This window comes from Oncorhynchus kisutch, unplaced genomic scaffold (genome assembly GCF_002021735.2).
Source record: "Oncorhynchus kisutch isolate 150728-3 unplaced genomic scaffold, Okis_V2 Okis02a-Okis13b_hom, whole genome shotgun sequence".
NCBI lineage: Eukaryota > Metazoa > Chordata > Actinopteri > Salmoniformes > Salmonidae > Oncorhynchus > Oncorhynchus kisutch.
In genome coordinates, this window is record NW_022261979.1 from 1,008,137 (window position 1) to 1,032,588 (window position 24,452).

At 46.1% G+C, this 24,452-nt stretch overlaps 1 protein-coding gene across 2 annotated transcripts in view; it reads left to right on the forward strand.

The window, feature by feature from the left end:
- ulk4 (unc-51 like kinase 4) overlaps nucleotides 1-24,452 on the forward strand; it is a 156,996-nt gene that overhangs the window by 89,730 nt on the left and 42,814 nt on the right. Inside the window, exons 33-34 of one of the 2 annotated variants that reach the window (XM_031812240.1) lie at nucleotides 13,852-14,018; nucleotides 23,321-23,413. In XM_031812240.1, coding sequence (XP_031668100.1) covers nucleotides 13,852-14,018; nucleotides 23,321-23,413 — 260 coding nt within the window. Of the gene's footprint in view, nucleotides 1-13,851; nucleotides 14,019-23,320; nucleotides 23,414-24,452 lie in introns of those variants that run through there. The other variant, XM_031812241.1, reaches the window with a different exon arrangement.

Here is a 24,452-nt window from a genome sequence, read left to right on the forward strand (position 1 = left end):
CTAATGAAATGCTCCTCCTAGGAGAAGGCAGGGGCACCTTGCAGATAGCAGGGCTAATGAAATGCTCCTCCTAGGAGAAGGCAGGGGCACCTTGCAGAAAGCAGGACTAATGAAATGCTCCTCCTAGGAGAAGGCAGGGGCACCTTGCAGATAGCAGGGCTAATGAAATGCTCCTCCTAGGAGAAGGCAGGGGCACCTTGCAGAAAGCAGGACTAATGAAATATGCCTCCTAGGAGAAGGCAGTACCTTGAAAAACAAATGATAGTCTCACTAAGCGCAAACCAGATGGGATGGCGTATCGCTGCATAATAGTGTGGTAGTCATGCTGGTTAAGTGTGCCTTGAATTCTAAATACATCACAGACAGTGTCACCAGCAAAGCACCCCCACGTCATCACACCTCCAAATGTGAACTTTTAACAAGGCACACCTGATAATTGAAATGCATTCCAGGTGAATACCTCATGAAACTTGTTGAGAGAATGCCAAGAGTGTTCAAAGCTGTCATCAAGGCAAAGGGTGGCTACTTTGAAGAATCTCAAATATAAAATATATTTGGATTACTTTTTTGGTTACTACATGATTCCATATGTGTTATTTCATAGTTTTGATGTCTTCACTATTATTCTACAATGTAAAAAATTGTACGAATAAAGAAAAACCCTTGAATGAGTAGGTGTGTGAAGATCTTTTGACTGGTACTGTGTGAGAATGCCAAAAAACCTCAAAGATTGTCAATGTCCCACAGTCGCTGGACTCTGGTGGCATCTCAAACACTTGGTCAAAATGTGGATATATTTTTGTCATTTGAGTAATGGAGACGGTGCAAACATTGAGCCCATGTCTTATGTAATATGATGAGGTGTGGATACGCCCAATACTACGTTGCCATATGTCATCAGGTAGCTTGTCACCCATGTCTTATGCAGCATGATGAGGTGTGGATACGCCCAATACTATGTTGCCTTATGTCATCAGGTAGCTTGTCACCACAAATTGTCATACCCAATACCCAATACCTTCTGCTAACTGATTATTGGGGAGGAGCAGACTTGTTAGCTTTAACTTTTAACCAGATAATGTCCAAAACCTTGTAGCATGTCCAAGAGATGGGGTATAGCCTCCACAGGGTTATAGATGTATAGAAGAATATTGTCTGCATATAAGGACACCTTGTGAGTTATGTTCCCCTTAATATTCCCGTAATCCTCTCCTCCTCCCGCAGGCCGATAGCAAGAGGCTCACTAGCCATATCAAATAGGAAAGGGGATAAACAACAACCCTGCCTGGCCCCCCTGTGGAGAGGAAGTAGCTGGAGGTAACAGTGTTGGTGCGAATAGAAGCCACTGGGAATCTTAATCCAGGAAAGGAATGACGGGCCAAACCCAAATCTCTCTGTACTGTAAATTGATATTCCCTCTCAACCCGGTTGAAAGCCTTCTCATCATCAGGAGAGATGACGACCTCTGGCTGTTGAGTTGAGTGGACAGAATAGAGAACGTTAAATAGCTGGCGCATAATGTAGAAAGATTGTCTACCTGAGATAAATCCGGTTTGGGCCGAGTCACTGTCTCTAAACGGCAGTGAGAATTTTACAATCACAGCACAAGAGGCTTATAGGGTGGTATGAGCCACAGTTTAGGGGATTCTTGTCCTTTTTAAGCAAAACCAAAATAGTCGCCTGGGTAAGTGTCTGGGGCAGTTTCTGATTAGAAAGGATGTCATTGTACATTGAGCTGAGGATAGGGGATAGTTTTGAGGAGACTGGTTTATAAAATTCAATAGGGAAGCCATCAGGCCCAGGAGCTTTACCACTCTGCATGGACTGGATTGCCAGAGTAGCTTCCTCATCAGTTATTTAGGCATCCCATGTTAGTTTGTTCATCAGAATTGAGACAGGGGGTGTCCAGAGTGTCTAGAAATCAAATCAAATCAAATCAAATTTATTTATATAGCCCTTCGTACATCAGCTGATATCTCAAAGTGCTGTACAGAAACCCAGCCTAAAACCCCAAACAGCAAGCAATGCAGGTGTAGAAGCACGGTGGCTAGGAAAAACTCCCTAGAAAGGCCAATACCTAGGAAGAAACCTAGAGAGGAACCAGGCTATGTGGGGTGGCCAGTCCTCTTCTGGCTGTGCCGAGTGGAGATTATAACAGAACATGGCCAAGATGTTCAAATGTTCATAAATGACCAGCATGGTCGAATAATAATAAGGCAGAACAGTTGAAACTGGAGCAGCAGCACAGTCAGGTGGAAGTTGAAACTGGAGCAGCAGCATGGCCAGGTGGACTGGGGACAGCAAGGAGTCATCATGTCAGGTAGTCCTGGGGCATGGTCCTAGGGCTCAGGTCAGTTGAAACTGGAACAGCAGCATGGCCAGGTGGACTGGGGACAGCAAGGAGTCATCATGTCAGGTAGTCCTGGGGCATGGTCCTAGGGCTCAGGTCCTCCGAGAGAGAGAAAGAAAGAGAGAAGGAGAGAATTAGAGAACGCACACTTAGATTCACACAGGACACCGAATAGGACAGGAGAAGTACTCCAGATATAACAAACTGACCCCAGCCCCCCGACACATAAACTACTGCAGCATAAATACTGGAGGCTGAGACAGGAGGGGTCATGAGACACTGTGGCCCCATCCGAGGACACCCCCGGACAGGGCCAAACAGGAAGGATATAACCCCACCCACTTTGCCAAAGCACAGCCCCCACACCACTAGAGGGATATCTTCAACCACCAACTTACCATCCTGAGACAAGGCTGAGTATAGCCCACAAAGATCTCCGCCACGGCACAACCCAAGGGGGGGGCGCCAACCCAGACAGGATGACCACAACAGTGAATCAACCCACTCAGGTGACGCACCCCCTCCAGGGACGGCATGAGAGAGCCCCAGCAAGCCAGTGACTCAGCCCCTGTAATAGGGTTAGAGGCAGAGAATCCCAGTGGAAAGAGGGGAACCGGCCAGGCAGAGACAGCAAGGGCGGTTCGTTGCTCCAGAGCCTTTCCGTTCACCTTCCCACTCCTGGGCCAGACTACACTCAATCATATGACCCACTGAAGAGATGAGTCTTCAGTAAAGACTTAAAGGTTGAGACCGAGTTTGCGTCTCTGACATGGGTAGGCAGACCGTTCCATAAAAATGGAGCTCTATAGGAGAAAGCCCTGCCTCCAGCTGTTTGCTTAGAAATTCTAGGGACAATTAGGAGGCCTGCGTCTTGTGACCGTAGCGTACGTGTAGGTATGTACGGCAGGACCAAATCAGAGAGATAGGTAGGAGCAAGCCCATGTAATTCTTTGTAGGTTAGCAGTAAAACCTTGAAATCAGCCCTTGCTTTGACAGGAAGCCAGTGTAGAGAGGCTAGCACTGGAGTAATATGATCAAATTTTTGGGTTCTAGTCAGGATTCTAGCAGCCGTATTTAGCACTAACTGAAGTTTATTTAGTGCTTTATCCGGGTAGCCGGAAAATAGAGCATTGCAGTAGTCTAACCTAGAAGTGACAAAAGCATGGATAAATTTTTCTGCATCATTTTTGGACAGAAAGTTTCTGATTTTTGCAATGTTACGTAGATGGAAAAAAGCTGTCCTCGAAATGGTCTTGATATGTTCTTCAAAAGAGAGATCAGGTCCAGAGTAACGCCGAGGTCCTTCACTTTCGACTGTAATAGTAGAAAGTTTGCAGCCATCCACTTCCTTATGTCTGAAACACATGCTTCTAGCGAGGGCAATTTTGGGGCTTCACCATGTTTCATTGAAATGTACAGCTGTGTGTCATCCGCATAGCAGTGAAAGTTTACATTATGTTTTCGAATAACATCCCCAAGAGGTAAAATATATAGTGAAAACAATAGTGGTCCTAAAACGGAACCTTGAGGAGCACCGAAATTTACAGTTGATTTGTCAGAGGACAAACCATTCACAGAGACAAACTGATATCTTTCCGACAGATAAGATCTAAACCAGGCCAGAACATGTCCGTGTAGACCAATTTGGGTTTCCAATCTCTCCAAAAGAATGTGGTGATCGATGGTATCAAAAGCAGCACTAAGGTCTAGGAGCACGAGGACAGATGCAGAGCCTCGGTCCGATGCCATTAAAATGTAATTTACCACCTTCACAAGTGCCGTCTCAGTGCTATGATGGGGTCTAAAACCAGACTGAAGCATTTCGTATACATTGTTTGTCTTCAGGAAGGCAGTGAGTTGCTGCGCAACAGCCTTCTCTAAAATTTTTGAGAGGAATGGAAGATTCGATATAGGCCGATAGTTTTTTATATTTTCTGGGTCAAGGTTTGGCTTTTTCAAGAGAGGCTTTATTACTGCCACTTTTAGTGAGTTTGGTTATAAATGCATGTAAACGAGATGTGTCAGGAAGAGCCTCTGACGAGTAAAGAGCAGAGTAGAGTTGCTTAAATTGATTGTTGATTTCTTTGGGATTGGTAGAAGTTAAATCAGCTGCAACACAGATTTCAGGTTTGGTGCTGCTAGGAGCGGATTGTTGAAGCTGGTGAGATAACAAATTGCCAGCTTTCTCTCCTTGTTCATAAAATGTCTGCCTCGACTTAAACAGAAGCTGCTCCATTTGTCTAGTGGAAACCTTGTCAAATTCCAATTTGGTGTAGCAGTCTCTCTTTGTAGAGTTCAGGAGTCGGAGAAGAGGCATATCTGTTGTCCACATCTAGAATGAGTTGAGATGGCTCCAATAAGCGTTTAGTGTGCTGTTGTCATACTCTGTGTATGAAATGATTTTCCCTTAGATAAGGTTTTATGGGCTCCCACACAGTAGAGTGAGACATGTCAGGGGTGACGTTGATCTGTAAAAAGACATCAATGTGAGTTGTATTTTTAAAAGACACTACAGGATAGTAGTAGTGGGTCAAGTCACCACATGCGTTGTGACACAATACTGTCCGGAAAGCAGATATTTAGCTGGACAGGGCTATGGTCTGAGATAACAATGCTGTGATTGGCTATTCGTTACAAAAGGAAGAATTCTATCGTCCAGAAGGAAAAAGTCAATCCTAGAGTATGAGTGGTGGACTGGAGAAAAAAGGAGTATTGTTTAGCAGTGGGATTGCTCCTTCTCTGTGGATCAGACAAATTATAGGATTCTACAAATTAGTTGATCACTGCGACTGATTTTGAAATGACATTGTTGGGCTTTGGTCTGGATCTGTCTAGACATGGATGTAATACACAATTCAAATCTCCGCCCAATATCAAATGATGAGAGTTGAGGTCGGGAAGTATTGCAATGAGGCCAGATAAAAATGTAGCGTCATCCCACTTAGGAGCATAGAGGTTAGCCAGAACAACCTGTGTGCTAAACAATTTCGCCATTACTATAACATATCTGCCATTAGTATACAAACAGGGTGCCTTTTCTGATAAGGATGGCTGCCCCTCTGGCCTCAGCACCAAAGTTGGAGTGAAATATTTGGTCGACTCATCCTCTCTTTAGTTTGTCTTTGTCGCTGGACCGGAGATGGATCTCTTGGAGAAAAACAGACATAAGATGAGCATAAACTTGGCTACGCTTGACCACATGGTTAATTCCTTTTAAGTTCCAGGTGAAAAAGCAAGTGGAGCCTGGTGTATGTGAATTAGGCAGTCATAGTAATTAGTATAATCACATGGCCAGTGTGCCGACAAGGTCAGAATACAAAAATGACCCAGAAGAAAACCTTGGACCCCTATGCTGGCCTTCCCCTTGTTGGAAGGCTGCGTTTACCTCTCCTAGACTTGAGAAAGAGACTACCATGTTAGAGCTCTATCCAGAGCCAACATAATGTAGTTTACACATAGGGAAGGGATTCTGGAGGGAATCACCTCAGTTCTCTAATGTATCTTTCTTATGCATATTTGAAGGAGGTATATGGTCCGCTAATGAAGGCCGACCTGTTCTTCATGACTGCCGCCGTGTAGTTTGTGGAAACACGGCTCCCCATTCTTCGGTGCGGACTGTAAGATTCTGTGCTCACGGTCATGGGTAGGGGCGTAAATGAGGCCTAGGATTTCCTGAAGCAGTTGAGGTATGAACAGGGTAGGCCACAATCCGCCTACAGTCTCGAGTCCCTCTCTCATGCCGAAAGTGTGACCGCTCCCCCGGCCCTGTCTGTTCTCGAGGTCCTCGACCTTGTAAGTAAGTTTGACAACATCTGATGATAGTCGGATGACTTGCTCTTCCAGTGTCACCACTTTGTCAGAGTAAGTATTTGCGTCGCCCTCCAGGCTATTCAGACGGGTGTCCGTTTCTTTAATGGAGTCGATCTTTGTGTTGACCTCGGTGGCGAGTGTGGCTATTTGTGCGGATAGGTCAGTGGATAGTGACTCCCCCTTAGCCAGCACAGTCTGTTCAGACTTAGTGATATCCGCCATTACCTTGGCTTGGTCGGGGGTGGGGGGGTCAGAGTCCGTGTCCGCTGAGCCTGATGCTTTAGTAGAGGCCTGCTCTTTTGTGACACGTGGCCGTTGTTGTTTCGACATTTCACAATGAAATGGACAAAAATTTCAAGAAAAAAATTGTGTTTGACTCCTAATAAAATGTTACTAAATTAACACGGTAGGGGAGGTGTTCGTGAAATATTAATAGTAAAATGTTCGCCCTTGTCACGACTTCAGCCGAAGTCGGTTCCTCTCCTTGTTCGGGTGGCGTTCGGCGGTCGACGTCACCGGTCTTCTAGCCATCGCTGATCCACCTTTTATTTTCCATTTGTTTTGTCTTGTTTTCCCACACACCTGGTTTACATTCCCTCATTATGTGACATGTATATAACCCTCTGTTCCCCCCATGTCTGTGTGTGGAATTGTTTGTTGTAAAGTGTTTGTGCACTTCTAACTGGTTTGCGCCCGGTTATTTTAACCCGTATTTTGTCGTTTCTGGGTGCAGTTTGTTTTGCCTAAATAAACTGCTCCGGTTGTTACCTATGTCTGCTCTCCTGCGCCTGACTTCCCTGCAGCCAGTTATGCACCTCTTACAGCCCTGGACAGGAGCACCGAGAAAACGCGTCTTCACATGTTGCTGCTCACCAGCGCCCCCTCGCAAGTCACTGCTTTAATGTTAGCAGAAAACAACGGGGTGTTATCCAGGGTCAACTCCAAGGCACTCTGGGAGGGTGACACCGTGGAGATGTTAACCATGATGGAGAGGTATTGGAGCGGGCAGGCCTTCCCCGGGAGGACGAGCAGCACAGTCTTTTCAAGGTTAAGCTTGAGGTGTTGGGCTGACATCCAAGCTGAGATGTCTGCCAGGCATGTAGAGATGCGTGCCGCCACCTGGGTGTCAGAAGGGGGAGAAGGAGAAGAGTAGTTGAGTGTCATCTGCATAGCAATGATAGGAGAGGCCATGTGCCGATATGATGGAGCCGAGTGTAGACTGGCAGAGAGATGCTGCTAACAGATGATGCTACTTAATCATGGATACTTCATCTTCTACTTAATCATGGATATGGAGATTATTCAATAAACACACGTTGCTATACATTGGTACAGTAAATTAGAGGAAGATGGCAGTGTGTGAGCTTTTAATTTATTAGGTGAGTGAGAGGATTATCAGTACAGAATTCATCTTTGTTTTGGCTCCACTTATACTGACTGAATGCTTCTGCTGCATAGTGACAATGTTGAATGGTTACTCATTATATTACTGTGGAGCAGCACAACATGTAGCACCTGCTCAGTGGAGAATGTATTCAGAATGCTATGGAAATGGGTTAGCTGTTAGCTACGGGAGAGTCTACCTTGTGGCGTTTTGCAGGTGTGTCAAACGGTTTGTACCTCTGTTTGTGTCAGTAACTGTATTTTGTCTGCATGTTGCATCATGCTGGAGCGCGGGGCTGGGGCCCTGTGAATTATAGGTGTGAGTGTCAGAAAGCTTTCAGGTCCCTGGCTGTAATTGCTACCTAGCAGAACAGGAAAGAGGAAACCCCTCAGTCTGTCAACAAAAGCCCCGCTCCCCACCCCCCACCTCCCCCTGTCAACCAATAGGAATACCACTTCCACTCCGGGGCTTGACGTTCGTCCTTCAAAATAGGGGGCGACTTCCTCTCTTTCCTTCTTTACCCTTCTCATTACAGGAGGGTCACTTGCGAGTGACTTTATGAAGTCAGCATCATTATGCACCAATCAGGTCCTTTTCTGAGGAATGTGTTGACCCAGCACTAAATATAACCCTGGTAATTAGAGCTATCTCTAGCAGCTCTCCTCTCTCTGTCTCCGTCTCTGGCTGTGCTAGTGGCCCACTCCAGATCAGGCTCACGAAAACGCAGGCAGGGGAAAACTGGTATAATTGGCTTCTTTTAAGAGAGAGAGACCGAGAGACTGAGGGAGAGTGGACGAACGCGGCAGGGCCGGATGTGTGTGTGTGAGAGCGAGAGAGACAGCCAGTGAGTGGATGAGATGAGTTTTCTAATTGGCCAGTGTGGAGATAAGGGACCCCTGGGAGTGCTGTGTAGTGCCGTGCGGAGCCATGCACGAGGAAGTAGAGTAGCAGCACAACAGCCAGTCTGCTTGTTGTGTTTTAGTACACTGAGTGTCTTTCTATGACACAGACTGACCAGGTGAAAGCTATGATCCCTTATTGATGCCACTTGTTAAATCCATTTCAATCAGTGTAGATGAAGGGGAGGAGATGGGTTAAAGAAGGATTGATACTTGGATTGTGTATGTGTACCATTCAGAGGGTGAATAGGCAAGACAAAGTATTTAAGTGCCTTTGAATGGAGTATGGTAGTAGTTGACAGGCGCACCGGTTTGAGTTTGTAAAGAACTGCAAAGCTGCTGGGGTTTTGTGTATCAAGAATGGTCCACCACCCAAAGGACATCCAGCCAACTTGACAACTGTGGGAAGCATTGGAGTCAACATGGGCCAGCATCCCTGTGGAACACTTTTAACACCTTGTAGAGTCCATGACCCGATGAATTGAGGCTGTTCTGAGGGCAAAAGAGGGTGCAACTCAATATTAGGAAGGTGTTCCTAATGTTTTATACTCTGTGTATATTGTATACAGTGCACAAAGTATTTGTTTCTCTGAGGGGTTTATTCAGACCTACAGTCAAGTATCTGTTTCTCTGAGGGGTTTATTCAGACCTACAGTCAAGTATCTGTTTCTCTGAGGGGTTTATTCAGACCTACAGTCATTTAATTGTAGAGAGCCATTCATCCTATTACGTTTCACTATGGCAACTGAAGCTTTCTGTTGAGATCTGGATAGCTTCCCTGAACTGTAAAGGACAATGTCCCGCCTGTCTGCTTTTCTGCCTGGTGTTTAGGCCATTCACCACAGTAATTATATTGTCTGTGGCATAATGCAAGGCATTGTGGAGATATTCATGAGTTATCTTCAGAAATGCAGAGTGAGTGAGAGAGAGAAAGAAAAACAGAAACACTGACAAATGTCTCCTTCCAAAAAGCCTGGAGTGGTAAACACAGATAAACAGTCTTGCTGCCTCAGGTCACCACACAGTCAAAACACAACACTTCCAGAACCTTGTCGTTCATGGAGAGGCTTGAATATAGCCACACACACACACACACACACGTGTACTCTACCCACACACAGACCTTTTCCAGTGAGCCCTTAATTCTCTAGTATGGCCTTTGTGTGTTTCTCAGCAGGCAGGCAGATAGCTATACGGACAGACAGACAGACAGACGGACAGGCAAACAGACAGGCTGACAGGAAGACAGACAAACAAACAAACCAATGGACAGGCAGGCAGAAGGGTTGTTGTCAGGTACTCTCATTAGCATGGTTATAACCACTCCCATTTCCAGGTAAAAGACACTCTTAAGGGCCTCCCGAGTGGCTCAGCGGTCTAAGGCACTGCATCGCAGTGCTAGCGGCGTCACTACAGACCCGGATTTGATCCCAGGCTGTGTCTCAGCCGGCTGCGACCGGGAGACCGATGAGGCGGCGCACAATTGGCCCAGCGTCGTCCAGGTTAGGGGAGGGTTTGGCCGGCCGGGATGTCCTTGTCCCATCGCTGTCTAGCGACTCCTGTGGCGGGCCGGGTGGATTGCACTGTTATGAACCCCCTTTTCACATCAGTTTAGGGGGGAGGGAAACAAGACCCTAACATATATCATGCAAATCACAACAGTGAAAAGGAACAGTGAGAACTAACAGAAATCCACAGACAACCTAAACCTACCGTCAAACACTTTAGGTTTATTGTCAAACACACGGTAATGGGGTGTGGGGAAAAGGGGCTGAGCTGGACCAAAGGAAAGAAATAATAAATATCCCAAAACCCCTAAGCTAGTCTTACTGGGTAAAGAACTGCTAGCTAACTAACCAATAAAATACAGGGGGTGGTCCACCCAGTTCTAACTGGGGTATTTAGACAAAGTTTTCCTATGGTAATGTATGCCCAAGGGTGACTTGGCTGGTTATCCCCATTTCCCACCAACCAACCAACAATAATACACCACAGCAGAACATACTCACATGATAACAGACAATGTGAGATGTATCTGCACAAACAAACTAAACTGTGGGGTATGAAAGAATATGTGGTCTTCAGCTAATCCATAGAGAGAAAGCGAGAGAGAGAGACACTGGGAAAACAACTGACTGGGTTTTTAAACCAAGAGAAAAGGGATGTGATTGGGTAAAGGAAACAGGAGGAGGTGTGTCTTCAGAATGATATGACTGATGACTGCCACCTGTTACTAGAACAGAAGAGAAATACAAATACCCCCAGGATACCTGCATCCGTAACATGCACGCTGACACGGTCGCCAGGTGTACGGTGTTTCCTCCGACACATCGGTGCGGTGGCTTCCGGGTTAAGCAGGCATTGTGTCAAGAAGCAGTGCGGCTTGGCGGGTCGTGTTTCGGAGGACGCATGGCTCTCGACCTTCGCCTCTCCCGAGTCTGGGAGTTGCAGTGATGGGACAAGACTGTAACTACCAATTTGATATCGCATAATTGGGGAGAAAAAGGTGTAAAAAACAAAAATACAAAACCAAAAACCAGTCTTATTAAAGAAGAGTCTTCCTATAGGGAGAGGAGCGCTGTTGAAGACTGTTTTGTATTATTATTCATCATCAGGATATTATTCATCAGAATGGTTCTCCACAGTACATTGAATATGGACGCCACTCTCACTGGCCCTCTGTCCGTCTGTATGCCTTTCTCTGTCTCCTCTCGCTCATTCTCCACCTCTCTCTCTATTTCACTCTCCCCCTTCTCTCTCTCTATTTCACTCTCTCTCCCTCTCTCTCTCTACTCCTTTCATCATTTCCTCTGAAGCAGCACTAATGCAGCCATCCTGCCGTAGCCAGTTTGTTGAGCAATCAGACAATATCTGCCCAACATTGAGTTCATTTTTTTGAGGCAAATCTATTCTGAATATATTTAAGCCTAGTTCTTTTCTGAGGATTTTTGTACCGTCCTTCACATTTTTTTTATGTAAAACTGGGAGTTTTTTTGACTGCATGGTTTATTTTTGTCAGGTAATTTTTGTCAAGGTGAAATCTGCTGCTCATTGTATTCCAGATGACAGATAATGATGTATCATATTATCACTGTCATTCTCCCTTGGAAGATGTACCTATCTATTCAAAGCTGGATGGTTCCACTGAAGACTCAGGTGTTTATTGTGGAGAGAGCGTTGCTCTCAGATGGCAGCACAGGGTTCAACTACCTGCCCTGATCCGGGGGGACCGGTCAGACAGAGAAGAGCGCTCTTGAGAAACTGTCTGAAAAGGTTATTCTGTCTTTAAAGACGAAGCAGATTATTCATACACTCTTAATATTTCAATAAGGCATGGCAAACAAAGCACTAGACAGGAGAAGGCAAAGGTTTTGTGTCAGTGGAAAGAGATGATATCTTTCTGTAGTAATTGGGATGGAGGAGAAGTATGATTTGTAACTCAGTGATATAACTGCATCATACAGACTGTCTAGAGGGGCATCCTCCATGTGCAAAAAGCACCCAGTTCGCATTTACGTTCATTATTAGTCTATTTTCTATCATAATATTGCTACCAATGGCAGCATCTTGCGGTTTATATATGATCTAATGTCCTGTATAGATCATACTGGAGGAAGTAGCCCATCAGTCAGAGAGAGCTACTCTCTGTGATGTATCATTAAGGGCCTTCTCTCAAGGCCTGAAACTGGTTCATGTACTTCATCAATGGAAGAGAAGTGCAACTTCATTTTAAGTAGAGTGAGTTGTATTGAGGCCTTGTAAAACACCAGCTTGTACTTTAAAACTCTGTGTGGTGGAGCCATTGGTTCTTTGTTTATGTCCTCTGGCACCAGCTAAAGCCTCTTGTCTGTGTTCCAAATGGCACCCTATTCCCATAGGGCTCTGGTCAAAAGTAGTGCACTATATAGGGAATATGATGCTATTTGGGACACTGCCTTTGTTTGATCCTCTTCATCTTGTGTGTGTTGTGTTTTACTCAGGTCTGGTCATCCTTCATGCTGTGTGTGTTGTGTTTTATTCAGGTCTGGTCATCCTTCATGCTGTGTGTGTTGTGTTTTATTCAGGTCTGGTCATCCTTCATGCTGTGTGTGTTGTGTTTTATTCAGGTCTGGTCATCCTTCATGCTGTGTGTGTTGTGTTATATTCAGGTCTGGTCATCCTTCATGCTGTGTGTGTTGTGTTTTATTCAGGTCTGGTCATCCTTCATGCTGTGTGTGTTGTGTTTTATTCAGGTCTGGTCATCCTTCATGCTGTGTGTGTTGTGTTTTATTCAGGTCTGGTCATCCTTCATGCTGTATGTGTTGTGTTATATTCAGGTCTGGTCATCCTTCATGCTGTATGTGTTGTGTTATATTCAGGTCTGGTCATCCTTCATGCTGTGTGTGTTGTGTTTTATTCAGGTCTGGTCATCCTTCATGCTGTGTGTGTTGTGTTTTATTCAGGTCTGGTCATCCTTCATGCTGTGTGTGTTGTGTTTTATTCAGGTCTGGTCATCCTTCATGCTGTGTGTGTTGTGTTTTATTCAGGGCTGGTCATCCTTCATGCTGTATGTGTTGTGTTATATTCAGGTCTGGTCATCCTTCATGCTGTATGTGTTGTGTTATATTCAGGTCTGGTCATCCTTCATGCTGTGTGTGTTGTGTTTTACTCAGGTCTGGTCATCCTTCATGCTGTGTGTGTTGTGTTATATTCAGGTCTGGTCATCCTTCATGCTGTGTGTGTTGTGTTATATTCAGGTCTGGTCATCCTTCATGCTGTGTGTGTTGTGTTTTACTCAGGTCTGGTCATCCTTCATGCTGTATGTGTTGTGTTATATTCAGGTCTGGTCATCCTTCATGCTGTGTGTGTTGTGTTATATTCAGGTCTGGTCATCCTTCATGCTGTGTGTGTTGTGTTTTATTCAGGTCTGGTCATCCTTCATGCTGTGTGTGTTGTGTTTTATTCAGGTCTGGTCATCCTTCATGCTGTGTGTGTTGTGTTTTATTCAGGTCTGGTCATCCTTCATGCTGTGTGTGTTGTGTTTTATTCAGGTCTGGTCATCCTTCATGCTGTATGTGTTGTGTTATATTCAGGTCTGGTCATCCTTCATGCTGTATGTGTTGTGTTATATTCAGGTCTGGTCATCCTTCATGCTGTGTGTGTTGTGTTTTACTCAGGTCTGGTCATCCTTCATGCTGTGTGTGTTGTGTTATATTCAGGTCTGGTCATCCTTCATGCTGTGTGTGTTGTGTTATATTCAGGTCTGGTCATCCTTCATGCTGTGTGTGTTGTGTTTTACTCAGGTCTGGTCATCCTTCATGCTGTATGTGTTGTGTTATATTCAGGTCTGGTCATCCTTCATGCTGTGTGTGTTGTGTTTTACTCAGGTCTGGTCATCCTTCATGCTGTGTGTGTTGTGTTTTACTCAGGTCTGGTGGAGGTGGTCTGCAGTGTCTTCAGCGAGGCAGCCGTCCTGTACGTGGAGAGAGAGGAGAGGCCTGGGAGAAAGAGTAGCCATGATCTCCTGTTGTCTCTACTGGACACTCTGCACAATGTACTGACCAGCACATCCAGAGTGGTGCGCATTGCACTCCAGGTATGCTAAACGTACAGTATCTAGGGCTGCACAATTACTACACTTCACATCGGAATCATGTGCATATATCCATATCGCAAGAGATCCATATTGCAGGCAATACCTTGAAGCGCCACTCAGCCGCCGTGTAATGTCTGTTTTCATCGTTTACTCTGTTTGTCGTCTCTCTCCCTTTCTCTTGGGGCTGCTTCCCACACATGCCAAGCCCCGCCCCCTGTCACTCAAGCAGCACAGCTCCTCCTCCTTCCTGTTAGAGTCGTTCTATGTTTGCAAAGCTCCTCCTCCTTCCTGTTAGAGTCGTTCTATGTTTGCATGCTGCTCTGTTACCCCATTCCGCTAGTGGAACCCCTCGCCAACAGCCAATGAAATTGCAGGGTGCCAAATACAAATCAACAGAAATCTCATAAATCATATTTCTCAAACATACAAGTATTAGGCACCATTTTAAAGATAAAATTCTCGTTAATCCATCCACAGTGTCAAAAATGCTTTACAGCTAAAGCTCCACAAACGATTATGTTCGGTCACCACTAAGCCACAGAAAAACCCAGCCATTTTTCCAGCCAAAGAGAGGAGTCACAAAAAGCACAAATAGAAATAAAATGAATCACTAACCTTTGATGATCTTCATCAGATGTCACTCATAGGACTTCATGTTACACAATACATGTATGTTTTGTTCGATAAAGTGGATATTTATATCAAAAAATCTAATTTCACATTGGCGCATTACGTTCAGTAGTTCTAAAACATGCGGTGATTGTGCAGAGAAGCCACATGAATTCACAGAAATACTCATTATAAATGTTGATGAAAATTCTAGTGTTATGCATGGAACTTTAGATACACTTCTCCTTAATGCAACCGCTGTGTCAGATTTCAAAAAAACTTCACGGAAAAAGCATAATCTGAGAATGGCACTCAGAGCCTAAACCAGCCAGAGCAATATCCGCCATGTTGGGTAGTCAACATTATTCATAAATAGCATTATAAATATTCACTTACCTTTGATGATCTTCATCAGAATGCACTCCCAGGAATCACAGTTCCACAATAAAGGGCGTTTGGTAAACAAATCCAAAAGCGCGATCTGGTCCAGTCGGACGAAACGTTCAAAAAGTTATATTACAGGTCGAAGAAACTTGTTAAACTAAGTATAGAATCAATTTTTAGGATGTTTTTATCATAAAATTTCAATAATGTTCCAACCGGAGAATTCCATTGTCTGTAGAAAAGCCATGGAACGAGAGCTAACTCTCGTGACCGCGCGTCATAAGGCTGTGACACTCTGCCAGACCACTGACTCAAAGAGCTCTCATCCGGTCCCACTTCACAGTAGAAGCCTCATTCAAGTTTCTAAAGATGGTAGACATCTAGTGGAAGCCTTAGGAAGTGCGTCTTGACCCATATCCCACTGTGTATTCGATAAGGCTGAGTTCAAAAACTACAAACCTCAGATTTCCCACTTCCTGTTTGGAATTTTTCTCAGGTTTTTGCCTGCCATATGAGTTCTGTTATACTCACAGACATCATTCAAACAGTTTTAGAAACTTCAGAGTATTTTCTATCCAATGCTAATAATAATATGCGCATCTGGGACTGAGTAGGAGGCAGTTCACTCTGGGCACGCTATTCATCCAAAAGTGAAAATGCTGCCCCCTATCCCAAAGAAGTTAATATAAATCATTCTATTTCTATGATTCCAACAGTTCACTCAGGGGTTTTGGTGTATATCGCATGTCAAATCGCAATCGCAATATTTCGTAAGACAATTGCAATATTTGGTAAGAAAATTGCAATTTTATTTTTGGCCCATATCGAGCAACTTTACCTGTATCCATAACCTCCCCTTCACCGGTCTGTTCTAAAAGAGATTAAGTGTGTGTGTGTGTGTTTGTATTTATTAGGGATCCCCATTAGCCAACACTTCTTACAAAAACAAGTAGTGATGAAGTCAATCTCTCCTCCACTTTGAGCCATGAGAGATTGACATGCATATCATTGTTAGCCCCCTATGTATTTTTAAGGGCCAGCTGTGCTGCCCTGTTCTGAGCCAATTGTAATTTTCCTAAGTCCCTCTTTGTGGCACCTGACCACACGACTGAACAGTAGTCCAGGTGCGACAAATCTAGGGCCTGTAGGACCTGCCTTGTTGATAGTGCTGATAAGAAGGCAGAGCAGCACTTTATTATGGACAGTCTTCTCCCCATCTTAGCTACTGTTGTATCAATATGTTTTGACCATGACAGTCAACTTGCTCAATTTCCACATTATTAATTACAATATTTAGTTGAGGTTTAGTGAATGATTTTTCCCAAAAACAATGCTTTTAGTTTTTGAAATATTTAGGATTAACTTATTACTTTCCACCCATTCTGAAACTAACTGCAGCTCTTTGTTAAGTGTTTCAATCATTTCAGTTGCTGTAGTAGCTGACGTGTATGATGTTGCCAGTGGCATGTCATTAGTAAAGAATGAAAAAGTAAGGGGCCTAGACAGCTGCCCTGGGGAATTCCTGATTCTACGTGTCTGTGCGTGTGTGCATGCGTGCATGCGTTGGCGGAGGGCTTGAGTGTGTGTAGGGCACTCAATGTCCACCTATCACATCTAGGTGACTCAGTGAGGAAGTAGCTATATTTTGCAGGTCAGCCACCAGGGGGAGACTCGTCAAGGCCTGGTGACAGACAGAGTATACATCACGAGGCGATGGCTCCATCTGCTGGACTTGCCTGGTCTTGACGGGCTCTCCAGCCAGGACTAATTGGGGCAGATTGGGAATTGGTGAGTAATCAAGGGCTGTACAAGTCGCATAAAGCTGCCAGAAGGGCAGCACACAAGGGAGAGACTGGGGAAGGAAAGGACTCCCGTATAGTTGGGGACAGTACCAGAGGTAACAGGAGGAAGATCAGTTTTTGATCCCCACAGGATACAGCAAGACCCGGAGCCCAGAAGACGGTATCCTGGAGATGGTCTCTTGAAGACAACCCCACTGCTGTGTACCCCAAACCGACAGTCGGCAGGGCCAAGAGACCGCAAACCCGTGGAGAGACGGTTGGTGTAGGGCCGACCCGCCACCGACGACCCCAGGTAGACAGAAACCAAAGAAGGTGTTTTGAGTGTGGCGCCCGGGGGCACACTGCCTGGAATTGCCCGGCTCGAGAGGATTCGATGCCATCAGCAAGCCCCGGAGGCGAGGTGTGTCACGCAGTGAACTGCGTCACCTCCTGTTGGTCACACCACGAATCAGCTGCACCTGTGGTCCCGGTGAAGGTTGACAAACATGACACGGAAGCTCTATTAGACTCCAGAAATATGGTTACCCTCGTAACCACGAGCCTGCTGTACCAGGATACTAAATGTGGCAGGGAGATGTCCATTTCCTGTGTTCACGGGGACACAAAGCGGTATCCAACCGTTTGAGCCAACATCGTGATGCCACAAGGGAACTGCCAGATGATGGTGGGTGCAATAACAGAGTTGCTGGTACCTCTCCTACTGGGACAAGATTGTCAGCTGTTTGCGGCCCTGTGGGGGCACGAGCTGAGGAAGAAGGTTAGAGCCGGCCGAAGACGAGAGCGAGGACGACCCATCGCCTGTGCGGCCCGGGAGCAAACGGTTGATCAACCTATATCTACGGGTCCGGAGTCGGAGTGGGTGCCGGAACCCAACCCACAGGAGGAAGAGCCCAGCCTCCCCCTCCTCGATTTCGAGGGGCCAGTCGAAACACCCCCTGGGGGCCAACTGAGGGGACAATTCGGGACGGCCCAGTGGGAGGATCCTAACTTGAAAGCCGCCGCAGCCCAAGTGATAGCGGTGGATGGACAGCTAGTTCCGGGGGTGAGTGACTGGCGATACCCCCATTTCCAAATCAAGAATAACCTTTTGTATCAGGTGTCGCGCCAACAGGGGGAACTTCGAGAGGTTTTGTTGCTACCCCGACGGTACGTGGAAACTGTTCTTCAGCTGGCCCACACCCACCTGTTGGGGGCGCACCTGGGAATGGAGAAGACCCGGGAACGGATCGCCGCACGGTTCCACTGGCCCGGTATGAGGAGGGCTGTGGAAGATTACTGCCGCAGCTGCCCAGAGTGTCAAATGACTGCCCCAAAGGCACACTTCCGAAACGCACTGGTCCCCCTTACCGATCACCCTTTGAACGCATCGCCATGGACATAGTGGGACCCCTGGTAAAAACAGCACGAGGACACCGGTACATCCTGGTAATAGTGGATTATGACACCCGTTATCCTGAGGCTATTCCCCTACGGGCAGTATCCAAGGGAATCGCCCGGTAGCTGTTCCACCTCTTTAGCTGGGTGGGCATCCCGAACGGGATCCTGACAGACCAAGGTACTGAGTTTATGTCCCGCCTAATGAAAGATTTGTGTGCTCTCCTGCAGATCAAGTGGATCCGGACCGCCGTCTTCCACCCGCAGACGGATGGGCTCGTTGAGCGGTTCAATTAAAACGCTCAAAGAAATACTGCGGAAGGTCATCGAGCAGGACGGGAAGAACTGGGACCAGCTACTACCCCACCTAATGTTCTCAATCCGAGAAGTTTCCCAGTACACTGGATTTTCCCCTTTCAAACTCCTCTACGGGAGGAGGCCGCGATGCCTACTGGACCTCGCCAAGGAGGTGTGGGAACCCCAACTGACCCCCTTACGCAGCGTGGTAGAGCACGTGGAGACGATGAGGGAGCGGATGACAGCCATATGGCCAGTCGTGAGGGAACATATGGAGAAGGCCCAATGCGCCCAAACCCAGGTCTACAATCAGAGAGTCCAGCCCCGAGAATTCCAGTTGGGAGACAGGGTATTGGTCTTAATCCCCACGGTCGAAAGTAAGTTCCTGGCAACATGGCACGGACCATACGAGGTGCTCGAGAAGCTGGGACCTGTCAATTGCCGCGAACGGCAGCCGGGGATGCGGAAGCCCCAACAGATTTACCACGTGAACCTGTTGAAGAAGTGGTACGAGAGGACAGCCTTGCCGTGTTATGGTCGAGACCCAGGACGCCAACGGTACCCGTGGTGGACCCGAGCAATGAGGACCTCAACCCGGCCCAGAAGCAAGAGCTCAGGGAGCTCGTCGATCGGAACATGGCTGTGTTCTCCGAGAAGCCAGGCCGCACGACCCTCATTGAACACCACATCTGTACCCGGACCAGGGAAACGGTATGAAAGAGGCCATATCGGATTCTGGAGGCCCTAAGGAAGGCCGTTTAAAAGGAAGCGGAGGCTATGCTGAGGATGGGGGTCATTGAAGAGTCTCACAGTGCATGTTGCAGCCCCATCGTATTGGTGCCCAAACCGGACGGTAGCCTGCGCTTCTGTAATGATTTCCCGGGGTGTGAACGACATAAGCTTGTTCGACACCTACCCCATGCCGAGGGTGGACGAGCTCATAGACCGATTGAGAAAGGCCCGGTACATCAGCACCCTTGACCTGACCAAACGATATTGGCAGGTATCATTGGCAGCCTGGGGTTATCCCCAACTTTGCGGCTATAGCTTAGGCCAGGGGAAAGGGCACAAACGATTGGGTCACCAGGTGGTTCTTGTCCCTTCAACGCTTCTCTTTTTCTGTTGTGCACCGGTCAGGGGCGGAGCATAGAAACGCGGATGACCTATCGAGAAGGGAGACATACGTCGCACTGATGACAGTCCCCTCCCCGGCAGAGCTAGGGGGGGGGGGGTGTACAGCAGGTCAGCCACCAGGGGGAGACTCGTCGAGGCCTGGTGACAGACGGAGTATACATCACGAGGCAATGGCTCCATCTGGTCTCGACGGGCTCTCCGGCCAGGACTAATTGGGGCTGATTGGGGATTGGTGAGTAATCAAGGGCTGATTGCTCACCACCTGTACAAGTCGCATAAAGTTGCCAGAAGGGCAGCACACAAGGGAGAGACTGGGGGAGGAAAGGACTCCCGTATAGTTGGGGACGGTACCAGAGGTAACAGGAGGGAGTTCAGTTTTTGATCCCCACAGAATACAGCAAGACCCGGAGCCCAGAAGACGGTATCCTGGAGAGGGACTCTTGGGGAGACCTATTCTTTTCTATTGGACTTTTATTTTAATAAACACCTTTGAAACTGAGCTAATCCTACTCTGTCCGTGTCTGAACTGTGTAAACGTTTTGACCCAACCCACTGGCCTGCCACAATTTACAGTATCAGTCAAAAGTTTGGACACACCTACTCATTCAAGGGTTTTTCATTATTTTTACTATTTTCTACATTGTAGAATAATTGTGAAGACATCAACACTATGAAATAAAAAAAGTCTTCAACAAATCTAAATATATTTTAGATTCTTCAAAGTAGTCACCCTTTGCCTTGATGACAGATTTGCACACTCTTGGCATTCTCTCAACCAGATTCACCTGGAATGCTTTTCCAACCATCTTGAAGGAGTTCCCACATATGCTGAACACTTGTTGGCTGTTTTCCTTCACTCTGCGGTCCAACTCATCCCAAACCATCTCAATTGGGTTGAGGTCGGGTGATTGTAGAGGCCAGGTCATCTGATGCAGCACTTCAAATCAATTCCAATTGTATTTGTCACATGCGCCGAATACAACAAGTGTAGACTTTACCGTGAAATGCTCACTTACAAGCCCTTAACCAACATTGCAGTTCAAGAAGAACATTTTTACGATGAAGACAAAAATAAAAAGTAATAATAAAAGTAACACAATAAGTATAACGGTAACAAGGCTATATACAGGGGGCACCGGTACCGAGTCAGTGTGCAGGGGTACAAGCTAGTTGAGGTAATCTGTACATGTAGGTGGGGGGGAAGTGACTATGCATAGGTAACAAGCAAACGGATGAGTGTACAAAAGGGAGGGGGGTGGGGGGGTCAATGTAAATTGTCCGGGGGCGATTTTAGGAGTGTTCAGCAGTCTTATGGCTTGGAGGTAGAAGCTTTTGAGGAGTCCTAGCAAAGCACCCCCACACCATCACACCTCATCACCGTGCTTCACAGTGTCTCTGAATGTCCTTGAGTGGCCCAGCCAGAGCCCGGACTTAAACCTGATCAAACATCTCTGGGGAGACCAAAAAAACAACTGTGCAGCGACGCTCTCCTCCCTAACCTGACAGAGCTTGAGAGGATCTGCAGAGAAGAATGGGATAAACTCCCCAAATACAGTTGTGCCAAGCTTGTAGCGTCATACCCAAGAAGACTTGAGTTGCTTCAACAAATACTGAGTAAAAGGTCTGAATACTTATGTAAATGTGATATTTCCATTTTTAAATTTTTTATAAATTTTATAAAAACCTGTTTTTGCTTCGTCATTATGGGGCATTGTGTGTAGATTGAGGAGGGGAAAACAACTATTTAATGCTGTAACGTAGCAAAATGTTGAAAAAGTCAAGAGGTCTGAATGCTTTCTGAATGCACTGTATTTTATATATTTGCCTCTTCTCAACTTCCAGTAGGATGAGCAGTAAGAAGCAAATATATCCCATTGAAGTTCATCTTTTAGACACTAAGGATTCACAAGGTCCCCCACCCGAGGGACACTCCATTGTCTCCCACTGGCCCTCATTAGCTTTAGTTGTCCTCTACAGAGCCTTCCTCCACTTCCTGGTATACATATTTATGCAGCCCGGACATTGGGAGAACAGAGGAAACGAGAGGAGAGGGGAATGACATAATGGAAATCAATTCTCTCACTGGAATGAAAAAATGCTAAGCTCATTAAAAGGGCTTCTGCACAAACCAAATTCATTTAGGTAATAATGATAAGGAAGGAAGAATATGTGGCCAGTGTCGTCTTCAAGTTGTCTCGCTCTCTCTCTCTGATTCACTCAGAATTAATATTTTAAATGGATGAGGAAGTTAATCGAGAAAGTTCTACATGCTTCACAATTAAGCAAAAGAAGAAGAGCTGAAAAAATAGCATGGAATAATAATCACATTAACTGCAGACAGCCAATCTTCCTTCCCAAAGTTTTGTGCTGACCGAAAAACCTGCTTAAAATAAGCCAGCAGTCCCTCAGAAGGAAAGAGAGAGAGGGAGAGGAGAAGAGGGAGTGAGAGGAGAGGAGAGGAGGGAGAGAGAGAAAAGGAGGGAGGGGTTGAGAAACCAGAAGAGAACCAGATGGAGAGTGTCTTTCAGTCTAACCCAACCAACCAGCAGTCTTATTTTTATTTGTTCTACATCTATTTCCATCCACCAAAGGGAACAGCCAGTTTGTCATAGAAATGAAATCTACCTCCCAGGAGGTGACTGCTGTTAAAGCCAGTCATTTGTTTTAAAGGAGATTTGAAGATTTGAATATGTTAAGGGTGAGACTAGTGGTGCTACAGCTGTCTAACAGGACTAGTAATACTGTTCTACTGTACTAACCTAAACAACACTGTTACAGCTGTCTAACAGGACTAGTAATACTGTTCTACTGTACTAACCTAAACAACACTGTTACAGCTGTCCAACAGGACTAGTAATACTGTTCTACTGTACTAACCTAAACAACACTGTTACAGCTGTCCAACAGGACTAGTAATACCGTTCTACTGTACTAACCTAAACAACACTGTTACAGCTGTCCAACAGGACTAGTAATACCGTTCTACTGTACTAACCTAAACAACACTGTTACAGCTGTCCAACAGGACTAGTAATACTGTTCTACTGTACTAACCTAAACAACACTGTTACAGCTGTCCAACAGGACTAGTAATACTGTTCTACTGTACTAACCTAAACAACACTGTTACAGCTGTCCAACAGGACTAGTAATACTGTTCTACTGTACTAACCTAAACAACACTGTTACAGCTGTCCAACAGGACTAGTAATACTGTTCTACTGTACTAACCTAAACAACACTGTTACAGCTGTCCAACAGGACTAGTAATACTGTTCTACTGTACTAACCTAAACAACACTGCTACAGCTGTTCAACAGGACTAGTAATACTGTTCTACTGTACTAACCTAAACAACACTGCTACAGCTGTTCAACAGGACTAGTAATACTGTTCTACCCAGGACAAGACTTGCACTTGGTTCATCTCAGACCTCAGCCAATATTTAGCAGATGTGATGAAACCTAGCTCAACACAGTGCTGCCTGTGTGTGCCTGTCCGCCTGTGTGTCTGTCCGTCTGTCTGTCTGTTTGTCTCAACACCCTTCACTCATCTCTCTGTTTTACCTCTTTCCTACAGTATTGATTTCTCATTTTCTTTACTGCTGAGACGAAAACAATAACCTACTGTTGTCAATCAACAGTTCTGATCTGAAGGCAGTCAACTGATCTCTCTCTCTCTCTGTGTGCGTGCATGCTACAGGGAGCTGAGTCCCAGGGAGAGACCCAGGCTGCAGAGGACCTCCTGCTCATCAACAAACCTCTGACACAACTCACATCCCTGCTCATTCAGATGGTAAGACATGGTGTCTGTCTGTCTGTCTGTCTGTCTGTCTGTCTGTCTGTCTGTCTGTACCTGTCTGTACCTACCTGTCTGTCTGTCTGTCTGTCTGTCTGTCTGTCTGTCTGTCTGTCTGTCTGTCTGTCTGTCTGTCTGTCTGTCTGTCTGTCTGTCTGTCTGTCTGTCTGTCTGTCTGTCTGTCTGTCTGTCTGTTCTGTCTGTCTGTCTGTCTGTCTGTCTGTCTGTCTGTCTGTCTGTCTGTCTGTCTGTCTGTCTGTCTGTCTGTCTGTCTGTCTGTCTGTCTGTCTGTCTGTCTGTCTGTCTGTCTGTCTGTCTGTCTGTCTGTCTGTCTGTCTGTCTGGTCTGTCTGTCTGTCTGTCTGTCTGTCTGTCTGTCTGTCTGTCTGTCTGTCTGTCTGTCTGTCTGTCTGTCTGTCTGTCTGTCTGTCTGTCTGTCTGTCTGTCTGTCTGTCTGTCTGTCTGTCTGTCTGTCTGTCTGTCTGTCTGTCTGTCTGTCTGTCTGTCTGTCTGTCTGTCTGTCTGTCTGTCTGTCTGTCTGTCTGTCTGTCTGTCTGTCTGTCTGTCTGTCTGTCTGTCTGTCTGTCTGTCTGTCTGTCTGTCTGTCTGTCTGTCTGTCTGTCTGTCTGTCTGTCTGTCTGTCTGTCTGTCTGTCTGTCTGTCTGTCTGTCTGTCTGTCTGTCTGTCTGTCTGTCTGTCTGTCTGTCTGTCTGTCTGTCTGTCTGTCTGTCTGTCTGTCTGTCTGTCTGTCTGTCTGTCTGTCTGTCTGTCTGTCTGTCTGTCTGTCTGTCTGTCTGTCTGTCTGTCTGTCTGTCTGTCTGTCTGTCTGTCTGTCTGTCTGTCTGTCTGTCTGTCTGTCTGTCTGTCTGTCTGTCTGTCTGTCTGTCTGTCTGTCTGTCTGTCTGTCTGTCTGTCTGTCTGTCTGTCTGTCTGTCTGTCTGTCTGTCTGTCTGTCTGTCTGTCTGTCTGTCTGTCTGTCTGTCTGTCTGTCTGTCTGTCTGTCTGTCTGTCTGTCTGTCTGTCTGTCTGTCTGTCTG